This window comes from Pempheris klunzingeri, chromosome 11 (assembly GCF_042242105.1).
Source record: "Pempheris klunzingeri isolate RE-2024b chromosome 11, fPemKlu1.hap1, whole genome shotgun sequence".
In the NCBI taxonomy this organism is placed as follows: Eukaryota; Metazoa; Chordata; class Actinopteri; order Acropomatiformes; family Pempheridae; genus Pempheris; species Pempheris klunzingeri.
In genome coordinates, this window is record NC_092022.1 from 11,978,931 (window position 1) to 11,993,568 (window position 14,638).

A 14,638-nucleotide genomic window follows, 5' to 3' on the forward strand; every position below is an offset into this window, starting at 1 on the left:
TCCCTCTTTCATTGCTCTTCCCACCTTATGCTCATCAGCCTGGGCTCTACTTGTATATTACATTTCACCCACTCAGAGGAAATGGACACTCTTCCCATGAAATAACAGTACCTGAGCTGCACTCAGGCATTCAAATGTGCAGACTGAAAGACCTGTGAGTCAAGGAGGCACTTAGTACTCGAAGCATATGACTGGAAAATCTCTAACTGTCCTCTGATGAACCTTTACAGAAACATTTTCTTCAAGGCTTTTTACTGTAAAGCATTTAAATTTCTTCTGTATACATGTCAGCTGTGATTCTCAATGAAAAGATCTTTTGAATCTCCCGACTCTTTGTCTCCTTTCTTTGACTTTTTTGCCATTATATTTCATTCTGTTGGCCCCAGGCTGATTTAAGTGTATTTTGCTTGTGCTGCTTCTGATGAATAAATCCTGGCATTTGGCTGCTCTCCCTCTTCCCTTCTTCTTCATCTCTACAACTTGCCCCCACCCCTTTCTCTGCCACCCCTTTTTGCACTCTAACCCTCTCTTCCCCTCTCTGCACTGCAGTGTTTCGCTGAGTTCTGCTCTGGGATCACGACACACACCCCCCTCCTGTGATGCAATGCCCCAAAGCTGCTGAGACCAGCACAAGCTCGACATGCAAAACCAACGGGCAAAGAAGACAGTGACACAGGAGCAAAGGAAAAAGTACTTGGAACATCTCTCTTCTCTTCTCCTCTCTGGTGATTCTGACTGTCCGACTTAAGCAGCTGAACCCACAACCCTGAAATCCTCTGAAATTATAAAGCTAGCACATCTCTCCTGTGAATATGAGGTCAGAATTTTAGCAGAAAAAAGGGGGAGAGACTAAGAGATGGGCTGATGGGGAGAGCATGATTAAGCAGCAAATGAAGGTTAAGCACAAACGGCAGACAGATTGAAGCTAAAACCTTGAGTGAGAGTAGAGGATGAGATGCTGAAGAGAAGAAGGGGGGGTGGCCGATTAGGGAACAAGCTTAAAATGTACTTGAGAGCATATAAGCAGGAAGTTGGCAAATTCCTAATCTTATGCATAGGAACATGGACATGTGTGCAATAGCACAACTGCTTTCATCATTATGTCGCATTTGAGAGTGTTTGTGTGCAAGAACTTTTGGAGAGACACATTGCAGTCAGACAGACAAGTGAACTGAGATTTCCTGTCCTCCTACTGACCTACTTTATGCAGACACACATGCACACACACTGCTGTGCTCCAGGAGCACAGAAGGAAATAGGTGGTAGACACAGTCAAGTGACACACAAGCAAGCCATCAGGGTCGGTCTCCTGCCATCAGCGCACTCAGCCAGACTCTTTGGCATGTTTTTCATCAGCATAAAGCATCAAAGCAATGTCAGTCGCAGAAAAACAGACCTGAATAGATGATGCTGGCATTAATCCTATTGTCTATGGAACAATGTGGAAGAGTGATTCAGACACTTCTCCTGATGAGGGCTTACGAAACGGCCCTAGGTGATAGATAGATCTAAACCACCTCCAGTGCCATTGACTCGCAAAATCAGGTCAGCATGGGTATAGCTGTGCATTTATGATACATTTGCTGCTACCTGGTGAGATATTGCTCCAACTATCTCAGCCAAAGTTACTTTACTTTACTTATACCAAAAATGGATGCATCAGCATGACAGGGGCAATCTCACTGCAGTCACTGCTTTTTCCTCAGCTGCTGCTGCTGTCAGGCTTCTGGCAGTGAGAGACTGGAACCAAGTTTGCGGTTAGTGGGTCTGAAAACTCCAGACATTCCTCTAGAACCATTCAGAGAGAGACTTGCCAAGGTCCTAGCACCGTCTGCCTTTATTTCCCTCAATGTAAGATACTGGGAACCAAAGGGACACACACTCGAGCAGTCAAATTCCAGTATGGTCCATTTCACACTCTTCATCACATCATGATTTACATATTCCAACCAGGGGGCATTCCAGCAATTTAGCACTGCGTTCAAGAATGGTCAAAATCAAAGCAGCAGAGACTGAGATATTTGACTCTAGTATGAATCAAGACAAAAACATCCTATCCTTGATGTCCCATAATGCAACTCATTGTGTCTTTGATTAGACGCCCCCAGTATGGTAACTGCCCACAACTCCACATCCCAAGTTTGTAACAAAGTGTTTCTGTTTTGTTTTAATTCTCAAGCCAAATCTGACATTTGTTCAAACTTCTCTTTTCATATGGAAGCAAATAACAGCCACTGAGACTTGAATCTTATGTTGTTTTCACAGGCAAAGCAGCACTCCGAGTAAGCTGATCTTCTTGTATAAAATCAGTGGAGTGCCCCTTTAATCCCCTTCAAACAAACACACACAACCACACACACACACACACACACACACACACACACACACACAAAGAGACCGCCACTTCTATGTGTGTGCGTGTGTGTGTGTGAATGATGTGGACATCACCAAGACGTAACCTTAATTTTTTCCCTGCTGTGTCTGGTGTAAATATTATTGATCACTATTGAGCCATGAAAGGAACAAAATCACGCCTTGTCAGCATTGCAGTAAGAGAAAGCTGCTGATTCTGAGTATCTGCACCTTGCTGTGTGTGTCTCAAACAATTTAGACTCAGCGTTTTTGAAAATTGGGTCAGAGTTTGTGCATTCTGATCTCTTTACTCTGTAAAAAAAAAAAAACAATGTTTTCAAAGTTTGAACTGAGTTTTGATCATCAGGAACAAAGCAGAGTCGATAGAAGGTCAATGTGAATCTGGATTTGTTGTGCGGCCAAAGTATACAGTGATGAGAAAATCACACACAGGTGTTCATTCTTAACTTTAACTCCTATAGAACTTTTTTTTTCCTTTCAGAAGCAGCAGAGCAAAGACTTGATGTTCTCGGCTTGAGGCCTTCATCAAGTAGCCTGGCAAAGAATATTTACTTTGATTGTGGTCTGACAGAAACAATCATGGAAGAATGAATCAAGACATGTCCTGTCAAGTAGGCCATATAACAGATGATTGATACTGAACCATAGAGCAAGACCTGTTCGGATCATTTACTTTAATAAAAGAAGCAATGCGACAGTGGAAAAATCACTGTTTCAAGTAAAAGTATATAAAGTATAAAGTACAATTACTGGTGCATCAATGCGTGCATCACTTTAATGTTTCAGCCTGTAAACTGCATAGCTCCCAATAGAAATAAAAAGGTCTAATCTTAAACTATAATAATATATGATGATCAATTGTTGATTATATTATATATCATCCATCTGAAAAAGGTTTCACACTGTATATGCCAACTGAGATACACTTGGCAGCATTTGGTAGCAAAAATATGAGATGGCAAAGCACTTACATTAGCCTGCAGTGTCTACTCTGTTTTCCAAATTTGTACTGTGTGTGTGTGTGTGTGTGTGTGTGGGTGTGTGGGTGTGTGTGTGTGTTTGTGTGTGTGCACGCACGTCCAGATAATCATAGTGATGATCAGCACTACCCTCTCAGCCTCTTTAGCAGCGGGCAACAAACATGCACACTCACGCGCACAGGGTACTGTTGATCATCACTATGATTATCTGGGCACAAACACACACACATAGACACACTAAAAAAAAAAGAGCAAATTAAAAGCGATTGTGATTCCATATGGCAGCTGTGGCAGTGCCAGTCAGGAGGCCTGCCAGGATAGCAGGAGACAGAGCTGTGGAGCCTGCTGGGCCGTGGGGATGTGGAGCCTCTCCTCCTGGCCCCAGTCTGCCTGACAGCTCTGGTACTCTCAGCTCTGGGCTCCAGGCTCTTACTGTTTTTCACACAAGCTGTATACAAGGTCACCAAGTAGCCAAGGCCACTGTATATACCTAAATGTGTTGGATGTGAATTCTGGGTTGGATTTGCTTTAACTGCCAGAACTGAATTCCTCTAACGGCAAATTGCATTACCTTTAATCATGTCTTCAGCATCTACGTATGCTGCACATTCTGACAAAGTGGTTATTTGAGCTAAGTATAAAAGCATTGCATGCCGAAGCCACACAGTGAGCCAGAGAGTGAAGCATCGCTCTCATGCTGAGTGTGCACACTGTGTTGACCTGCTGATGTAAAGATGTGCTGGTACATTTATTCTCAGTCAGACTTGATGAGCTTTCCAGACACATAGTCTCATTCCTTTCTATGGCTCTCCACCACTCCCCTCTCTAATCACCATAGCAACTAAGCCCATAGGGAGACAGAGTAAGGGACAGCCGTGCAAAACATTAGCCATCACCTAGAAATGAAATCAACCTACACATGTGGGCACACACACAAACATATGTTGCACATATATACATGCCTGTCTGTGGCAAACACAGACAACAAAAGTGTAATAATTATCATAGATTAGCATCAACATTCATACAGAAACAGCCCACGAAATGTTTTCATGCCTTATGGTTATTTGTAAAACAATGCCGTGTGCACAAAGGATGCCTTTGAAAAGCTAATTTTACATTCAAGAAAACCATCTGCACCTGTCAGCTTTTGTCCATTTCAGATCAAATCCTGCATTTGTAGCAAGAGCTCTCCATATGGCCATTAAGAGGGTGTCTTATGAATACGCAAAATCCATTCAAGCGTTAAAGAAACCTGGGGCTCACATCCACCTTTAAATCCATGTTTAACATGCATGGATTGAACAGTGTTGTCTACCATAGGGACTGACTGACTGAGGATCATACAATTTAATAATGAATGTGAAGCAAAACAATAGAAGTATAAATACAGCCAGAGGGTTCCTGCAGTCTCTAAAAACAGTTTATATCCTCATTGCTCATGGAACTGCTTTGTTTTCCTCCTTTTTGTCAGCAGGTGTCATTTGAGTGTTACTACAAAAACACATAATTCTGATTCAGTCTGGAGGTTGTGCTTTTTTCTAACTTTTTAGTCTTGAAATTATTATAGCTATGGTCCTTTTTGTTTTGATAGTTTTGTTTTTTGTCTTAACCACTAAGCCACCAAGACAGATTTAAAACCTTTTAGTGTTACAAAATGCTACCTCTGAACTAAGGGCTGTGTCTCTATGGTAACAATCAATGGTACCTGCTGATAACTGACAATCAATGTTGTCTGCAAAAGAAAAGGATAATAGCTCAATTTTGGTTTGCTAACAGTGTTGTTAGCAGGCAGAGAGGAGGGAAAAAGTTTATTAAAGACCACAGTGACCTCTTGGAAATGGTTTCTGTTATCCTTTGCTGTCTTTATCACTTAATTTCCTAGTAAAAACATCTTGTACATTCTTCCACAAGACACAGGTTTTCTGCTGGAGTGAACAGAGCCCAGAAGCTAGGTCAGCTGTGTTGATCGGTTTCAAAAGGATCTTAACTTGCCCGGGATTCATTTGATTTAGTAAGATACTTTAGAGCAACCGATGAACTGTTAACTTGTACGACTAGCCTCTGGTCACAATGAGATGAACAAGAGGGAGAATTCAGGTCAGAAGTCAACACAGTATTGTTCCACACACTTACTGTAGAGATACTAACGGGTTTAGGCCTGCCTTTAGCGTACACCACTAACAAATTGGTTGGGCCACTTATATCCAACTGTAAATTTGATTAAGAACAAGGTAACATTTCCCAGATACAACAGGCAGTTACTTGTTCTCAGGGTCAGTAAACATGGAGTCAGCATGTTCAGTTCCTCCGAATTGTAATTAAAGCTCAAGCCTCCTTCTTCAACACAGCTACACATTGCTTTTAATATTGTCACTTTCCATTGTTTGCTTTGCTTTGTGCACTGTTTTGGAAAGTTTCTCAGTGAGGCCTCTATCAAGTATTCTCTGGGGAGAGCTGCAGAGGAGGGCAGCCAGAATCAGAGTACCTCTCTGCTCTGACAGCCTGAGGGGATCATTGTAGTCAACTTGTTGCTAAGATTTACAGTAACCATGCACTGACCCTACTGGATGAAGAAAGTGAAGTTCTTTTTTTTTCCCCCACTGTGGTCAGTCTCACTTCATTACAGCACAGTTAGAACTTGTAGAATTTGATGGAGCACAAGAAAGAGTGAGTAAAAACACCATGAGGGTAATAAACGAGTTTTAGTATGGTAAAAACAAATGTCATCGACACCCCTAAAGACTGCAGACATAAAAAGACCCATATGGGCTGAAAGTGGGGGTAGAATCGCAGGGGGAAGTGGCTCCTCTCCCCTTCTGCGCTGTAGGAGAATTCTTTCTAAACAAGGTATGGAATGCACTCCTGTGTTTCATAATTTGTTCCCTCATTCTTCTCCTCTGCACGTTTACAAACAGCCCTGAGGAGGAGAAAAAAAGAGAGTCAAAGGGAGTGGGAGATAGACGAGGAGAAGTGCATGGGAGCCCTGGAAATATGTCACGGCAAGGCCGTTTAGTAGAGCAAAAAGGGAAGGAGAATGAACTGTGAAAAAAGGGAGATGGTGAAAATAGTGAAAAGGGGAGAAGCCATAATTAATAAGCGTCTGACTGGCTTCATGCCGACCAGTCAAAGAGAGAGAGAGCTGGGAGAGAGGAACGAAGGGAAGAGTAGGAAAGAGGAAATGAGAATGCCCCAGGAATGATCTTAATGCTCCACTTGATGTTCACATTCCAAGCCGGCAAATCAGGCAACATTCAGCCCAAAATCCAGACTGGGTGATTTCTTCATCCTGCTGGAAGACTGGGATGCACTGTGTTGTCATAAGTCTCTTCGTCCTTTCTCTCGCTCCATTTCTTTCTCTTGCTGTCCTTTCCTCTTTTGCATGTGCGAGAGAGAAACAATACGGAGGAGATCAGTTGCACAGCAGAGGGGAGACAGGGGGGGTTGGGTGGGAGGGCTAGAGGAGATGACGAAGTGGAGGGTGGGCAGGGGTGTAAAGTTTAAAAATATCTCAGACTGCCAAACACAAGGCTCGGCCACAGCAGTCCACCAGCATACCTTCAATTTCAGCTATTTTTGTTGCTTTTTCCATAATGTCGGAAGGCTGCCTTATAAGCTGATGACAAAGACGGTTCTCCGGCTGAGACATAAAAAGACGCACTGGTTCTGTCGCTGAAATTTTCCCTCACGTTTGCCAGCAGGGCTGCTTTCTGTCAAAAGCATGCTCGACTTGTTATCAAAATTATGCATGGGTCTTGGGGTCGCAGGTTAGCGATGGGAAACCTGGGGATCAAGTTGCTGTGTCTGAGAGCAAGCTCAGTGATGAAGTGCCCATAAGCAAGACACTGAACCGTGTCACCTCCAGGCCCTGGAACACATCACACACTCTAACTAGTCTGAGAAGGAGGGCAAGAGGATAAAAATATTTGTTCTCCAGTGATTAAGTATTTAATTTCAAATTCCCTGGAAACGACAGCAAATGAGCCATGTACTGAAGCGGAAACTTTGCCAAATAGCTGAAAAGTACATGGGGTGGGCGCTTTACTAAGTAATGCAATTAAATACAGCTGAAACAATTGATTTATCAATTAGAAACTCTCGCAAAGTACTCTGATGATAGATCTATTTTAATTTTGAGAATTTGCTGCTTTTCTTTGTCTTATGTGGCACATTTTGTATATTTGCATTATATTTAATTTTGTAAATTTTTTATTTTGTATTTTTGTACCTTTGCATTATATTTTGTATATTTGTATTTTATTCTATTTTTTAATTTTTAATTTCTTTTTCTTTTCACTGTAATTCTCACTGTAATTTTCGAGTTTCGGATGTAGCTGTTGTGTATATGTGAATTTCCCCTTTGGGGGATGAATAAAGGTGCTTCTTATCTTATCTTATCTTAAGATCTTTAGGTTTTGGATTGTTGGTCAGACAAAACAAGCAATCTGATGACGTCACTATGAGCTTTAGGATGTTCTTACGGCCATTTTCCACTATTTTCTGACGTTTTTGACAAAACAATGAATCAGTTCATCGAAGAAATAATTAGCAGAACATCATTGGAAGCTGTAGCCGAACTTTAATGCAACAACTTCACAGCAATTCTCAGACCTTTGTCAAAAAATATTTTTAGAAGCAAATTTTAGAAGCATTTAAATTTTTTTATGGTATTTATCACAGGTCTTAAGTATTGGATTATATTGTAGATGTAGTCCAGTGTTAGTGTAGTCCAGGTATAATTATGCAGTACATCAATGTTGCGGGTACAATGAACTGTATACTATGTTAATGTATTTGTGATTGCATGTATGTCTATGCAGTGGACACATGCAGACATGCAGTGAAGTGGGAGGCAGTTACAGTTCCACTTAATGTTCTTTGAATTAAAAATGTTGAGTCTTTTTTATGTTTTTCCATGTAAGTCTCTGTTCTCTCTGTCTCTGGCATTCAACCATGTAAATATATGTGTATGTGTGTGTGTGTGTGTGTGTGTGTGTGTCATTGCTGGGGGGGATCCTTGTCCTAACTCATTGCATGCATGAGTCAACACTCACAAATAAACACACTCACAGATGCACAGGCAACACATATGGATGCACAACACATATACACGGCAGCACGTAGCCTTTTCCTTCTTTAGACGAACATAAAGAAACGGGGAGACAAAAAGAGAAAGAACGTGCTTGGAGTAGAGAGACAGATAGTTAAGGTAGTTGTGGAAGAAGGGATGATTTTTTTAGGTATCCACAGATGGAAAAGTTGTTTGTAGTTGTTGTGGGGGGAATATAGCAGGTCAGGGACATGTTGAAAAAAACACACAACTAAATGGATGAATCCCTGTGTGTGTGTGTGTGTGTGTGTGTGTGTGTGTGTGTGTGTGTGTGTGTGTGTGTGTATTTGACATATGGTGCATCTAGTACGGTTTGTATATAAAAATATACCCACATTTGTGTAATTGTACATACTTTGATCAATATACTGCATTATTGCAACGCATTTCTAATTGAAATGTATTTCTTCTTCGAGAAATCTGTTCATGTCTTTCGACTACATTTTAAAACAGTTGCAGTTGTATGACCAACCAATTTGAAGTGCGTGTTTAAAGTGCATTGTCTAATTGAACTGTATATTTTGACTTTAAGCCGCAGAAAAAGATTTAAAATATATTTGCTATGACACATTCAGGTTATATGCTTTCTTAGATAACATTTGAGAAAGAAATTTGGTGCATTAACATGGACTAACACATTCTGAAGAGCCAGTTCAATAGAGCAAAAAAGAGGTATATATTTTGGATATATTTATTTCCATATGGCCTGGCTATCTGCCTTGTTGAAGTGTCTTACCTCCATCCCATCCTTATCTTTCTTTTGTTTCCACTGTCTCTCTGCATTTATGCGTGTCAGATTTACCTAAGGCCGCATCCCAAATACCATTAGGTGTGTGGGAGGCTGTGCTGCAGTAAAGATGCTATGTAGAAATTATTGTTTGGGCTTAGAACACAGTGGTATATATAGGTTGAACATTACCATTTATGTATAAGAAAAACATTGGAAGTCTGTATAAGCTTCACCGAGTCAAATTCCTTGTTTGCCTGTTCAAACTTAGCCAATAAAGTTGATTTGATTGTATAGGTTTTTTATGTGAATTCCTTCCTTTGTTTTAAAGTCGCTATTTGATCTTCAAACGCACATTTAGTCAGCGCCCTGCTGCAAGCTCTGATATTAGCAGTCTTATTCGTCTGCCTTCCCCCTCACACATTACAAATTTCCCAAACCTCAACCCTCCTATCCGATCTGATTTGGTGAATCCACAGGTGGCATTTCTTCCCCTTGGCCCGTGGAGGCAATTGACTGCGGGCAATAAGCAACAATGGCACACCATCTATTTTTAAATGGTTTGTCAACAGTATTTGCTGGGAAACAGCCCTCACTAATGGCCCTCTGGCAGCCAATCTGCTAATGTGCCGTGCAGAGCAGCACTGAGATCAGAGCTAAAATGATACAAGCATTTCTCTTTCATTATACCCATCTCTCCACCTGTCCGTCTTTCTGGGATTCTCTATTATGTTGACTACTGGTGAGATCAATAACACCCCCCCCCACACACACACACCCCCACCCTATCCCTGCACCCATGTTTATATATTGTCATGTTTTTCCTCTGACTCTATTTCTGATGCCACCAGACACTTATGAGTCCTATAACAAACACACAATGTGACTTCCCACACATTACAGCAACAAACAACACCCCCATTCACATGCACACATTATCATGCTTAGCTTAAGGCTCCACAGCTTGTCTTCCTGTTTCATTTCACATTGATTAAGAAGTGAAAAGAAATGTGGCAGAACAGCCCATATAAGCCAGCACAGAAAGCCATTGATTCCCCCCATTGCAGTCCCTTTTCTCCATTAAAGTGAATTGGTTAGAAGCAGGAATGACGGCGATCTTTGGCAAGTCATTTAGCCAGAGTGACATCAGCTAAAATTACTTCAAATTTAGTCATTTATACATGTGAGTGTGTTGATCTGAGGGTGCGTGTGAATGAAGGCACACTCTGGCTATACATATGGTGTGACTTAATGGCATACTGTAATGTGTGTCATCATCCAGCGTACAAGTGTTATTATGCCTAAGTAGGGAATGAATCATGCTGTACACTACAATTTCCTCTTGTGTCAGTGGAGTGGCTTTTTTAGAATCAATGAACGGTGTACATGCAGTGTGAACAGTTTAGTCCCATACAATAGACCGAGACCGAGTCTGTCACTGAGATAAGAATTACCACAAAGAGGAAATTCTTTGTTTGCCGTTGATATCAGAGTCACATTAGAAATGTGTCAGCTCACACCAAGCCATTATTTTGTATTTTGATCCTGATTATCTCAGCTTAGGGAAAACAGTCACCACTTCAGCAAGTGTATCATAAAAGCAATCCCCTCTTTTACAGTATCGATTTTATGTGATACTGAGACAGGCTTGACCTGCAAAAACATTGCCTTTGGGGCCACCAGAAGTGCTGAGGACCTTATCCAATGAAGTCCGACCTGCATTGTTCAGTGTTTTTGCTGTAAACGCCACAATAGAAACAAGAGGGTCAAGAGTGTCAGATTAACACAGTAAACGCGTTTGAAAAGGAAAATGTATCAGACAAAATGCCAGAGAAGGGACAGAGTTATGAAGAGACAATATATAAAAAGAGAGAGAAAGATGAAGTGCTATTAGAAAAGTCCACCACAGCTGACGCTTTTCCCCCTTACATCATGTTAATTATAGAAACTGCTTTACAGTAGATGACTGGAGAGGACTTCGTGAGCTCCTCCACATACTAGTGGGGTGAAACCAGAGTAATGGTAGCGACACAGAAATGCTCTTTACATGCTCTGTGAGGAGATTTTATAGAGCACACAGCTTCACATCAATAGTTAAAGTTACTCTAAGAGTCTACTGTAGTTTTATAATGTGGCTTCCCTAAAGGGGGTAGAGCGCTCATATTTCTCCTGCTCAGATTGTAAAATGAGATCAAGAGGTTTTCTGCTTCTAACTGTAAAATATAAAACATTTCTTCTTGTCACGTTGGACCAAAACCAGCCTCCAGATACGTTAAAGGTTGTTTCAAGAAATCTGTTATTGGATAGTTGGAATAATGTTCTTACTATATGTTTATTGAGATTTCTTTTAATAGCCTGAAATGTTTTATTCCTTCAATCCCCCACATGTTTATACATTATGATCTAAGTGTGTCTGTATTTGCTAAGATAACATGGCAGAGGTGCAGTGAGGAGCTGCAGGCTATGGAAAAGGAGAATATCCATTACATAAGAGATTAAAATGAAGGAATCTGAGGTATGTATCCAACAACGCTGCCCAATAATATGAAAGCCTACTTCATGTGCCCCCCCCCCTCTATGTACGGAGCCTCAGCCGGCAGGTCCACTGTTTATCCCTTTGATGTAGGCTTGTAGAAAGGGAACAAACTCACAGCGTGGCAACACAGCCACGGCGTTAACTCATATAGTGCTATTAGACACAGTTGTTGTTTTAACTTTACCTCCAAGCCACAGTGACAGAGGTCATGTGTGGGGATAAGACAGCGACCGGGCCAGAGACAAAAACAAGTGACAGAAAGAGATAGAGAAGACAAACATATCTGATTTCTATTTTTTCTGCTCTCAGCTGGATGTTACAGTGAGTCTTAAGTTTTGTATAAGCTCTAAAAAAATGTTTTAAAAAAGAACGGTATGGCACACTCACCAGCCCTGTTGTTATTACATATCATGCCACCCACTGCTTTTACTCAACCACACTATTCTAATGGACCGCTGCTAACTTCATTACAACAAACAGGGAAGAGAGAGAGAGAGAGAGAGAGAGGGAGAGAGAGAGAGAGAGAGAGAGAGAAAGCGGACATTACTGCTGTTTTGTTGCTGCAGTTTGGGGGAGAGGACCGTTTCAGAGTGGCTGTTTCCATCCATGTGCTGCACATACCCAACTGACACACACTCATCATGATGAGGACACTTTCCAAATCTCTCACTCACACACACACACACACACTCACTCACTCACTCACTCACTCACTCTCTCTGTCTCTCTCTCTGAATGTGTGATGCATGTCTTCTTTTCCTGTTCCTCACTTTATAGTCATCTATAGGAAGGATTCTTTTTCACCTGCTGCTCTGATGTGTATGTGACACACATCTGTTGCTTTAGCTGGAGGCAGAGAGTGCAGGCGAAAGGATTGAGGCTTACACATAAACCATTAGCATACGCTGAAAGGAATGGAAGGAGAGATAAGGGGGAGGTGGGTGGACATCTAAGAAAATGTGGAGGAGAGGAAGAGTGACTGAATGTGGAGGTACTAAAAGGAGAGGAGAGGAGAGGAGAGGAGAGGAGAGGAGAGGAGAGGAGAGGAGAGGAGAGGAGAGGAGAGGAGAGGAGAGGAGAGGAGTTATTGCTTCTGTTCAGTATTATCAACAAAAACGCACACATAGAAGTAACTACTCACAGACAAAAACGATCAATAGAAACCCAAAAGCACGGAAGAAAGAAGCTAGAAACTCAGACTGACAATAACAAACTCAATGAAAATCACTCTTGAAGTGCTGGGAGTTTGTTTCTGTGTCCAAGTGTGTGTAAGTGTGTGACACTGACCTCTGACTCGGGCATAGCAGCAGCCACACTTGACCAGGACTTTACGGAACAAGTGTTGGCAGCCACAGCCTCGGTGGTGGCGATGGTGGTGGTGGCCCCCTTTCATGCTGTTGAACCATGAGCAGAGGTGGGCATGGCCCGGCACTCTCTCTCTCTCTCGCTCTCTCTCTCTTTCTGTCTCTCGTTCTCTCTCTCTTTCTCCCTCTTCCTTTCTATGTCCCTCTTAGTCTTCCTCTCTCGCCTTCACACAAGTGGAGATTCACTCTTCAAAGTGTAAATTCCCAAAAAGATGTCAGTTGATCCTCGTCCTCAGTTGACTGCAGATAGACTTAAAGCCCACACATCCAGACCGAGAGGAAGAGAAAGAGTCCACAAAAGCAGCAGCCAAGAGGAAATCCACACTCACAGGGTTTTTCAGCTGGTGATTCACAGCCAAGGAAACATTCCAGCAGGCTTATCGTTATATTGAATGCTCTCCCTTCCCTCTGTGTCTCTTTTTCTCTCTGTTTTCTGTTTGGTGCTGAGCTCTCGCCTCTGTGAACTGCCTGGTCAAATGACAGACTAGGAGACTGCTTCGAGAGAGAGAGAGAGAGAGAGAGAGAGAGAGAGAGAGAGAGAGAGAGAGAGAGAGAGAGAGAGAAAGAGAGAGAGAGAGTAAGGGGAGGGGTGAGAAGGGTGGAGTCAGCAGCTCTAGTTGCTGGCTATTCCAGGATAAGGTTCCCACTCCCCTGATTTTCTCTCTTCCTGTCCTCTGTTTCTCTTCTCTCAGCTGTTTTTCCTCCTCTGCTCCCTTCTGTTTCCTCACTCGTCTGCTGTCCCCAACTATCCAACTCGGAGACCAGATGAAATGCCACGCTCTCTAGTGTCTGCTCAGAGCTCACCCTGGAAATAGTAACACCCAGGTCTGTAATGATACATAATGCTATTTACAGAGGAGAGGCCATGTTGGGTTGAAGGCGTCATGTATTTTCCAGTAAGGCGACGACAGTGTCATCACCGCCGTCTCTAAGTGTGTTTCACTCTCTGGCAGTAAAAGAGTGTGTGTTCACTTAACGGATCACATTGGGTTTTCCTGAATGGGGCAGCTCCAATATTGACTTCTGTGGTCTTTTATGATGACGAGGCCAGCATAGTAGGCTTTTTTTTAAACTGTGTTTCCATGGAGTGAGCAGGTGGTCTCGAATTTCACAATGTGGGCATGTTGGTATTCTTGTGGTGTGTGTATGTGTGTGTGTGTGAGAGAGAGAGAGAGAGAGAGAGAGAGAGAGAGAGAGTGTAACACTAGTCATTTAGCCTGATAATTCATTGTAGTACAAACTGGGAGAGTCTAACCACTGACTTATTGAGCTGAAAAGCAGCCCAGCAAGTCTTTGCAATAAGCGAGACTTAACAAATCTGTACTGTCAAGACAAAACTGATACTGATCCTCTGAAATCCTCGACTACAATGTGGAATTTTACATTGTCATATTAATATACTGTATATCATAATAAAGTTTTAACATTTAAACATTTTTTGTATTTTAAAAAACAGTTATAGATAAAATAACACCATGCTACTGTTTTTTCCTTTTTTTTGTTAATAAAAAAGAGATGTTTGTCTTGTATGTCTCTACAAAAGGTACT

General features: G+C 41.9%; 1 protein-coding gene across 2 annotated transcripts in view; it reads right to left on the reverse strand.

Moving 5' to 3' along the window:
* The window catches only part of arhgef25a (Rho guanine nucleotide exchange factor (GEF) 25a), a 32,930-nt gene extending 19,300 nt beyond the window's left edge, over positions 1-13,630 (reverse strand). For both annotated transcript variants that reach the window (XM_070840056.1, XM_070840055.1), the window contains exon 1: positions 13,014-13,630. In XM_070840056.1, the coding sequence (XP_070696157.1) occupies positions 13,014-13,119 (106 nt within the window). In that variant the 5' untranslated portion in view covers positions 13,120-13,630. The remainder of the gene's footprint in view (positions 1-13,013) is intronic.
* Positions 13,631-14,638: the final 1,008 nt, after the last annotated feature.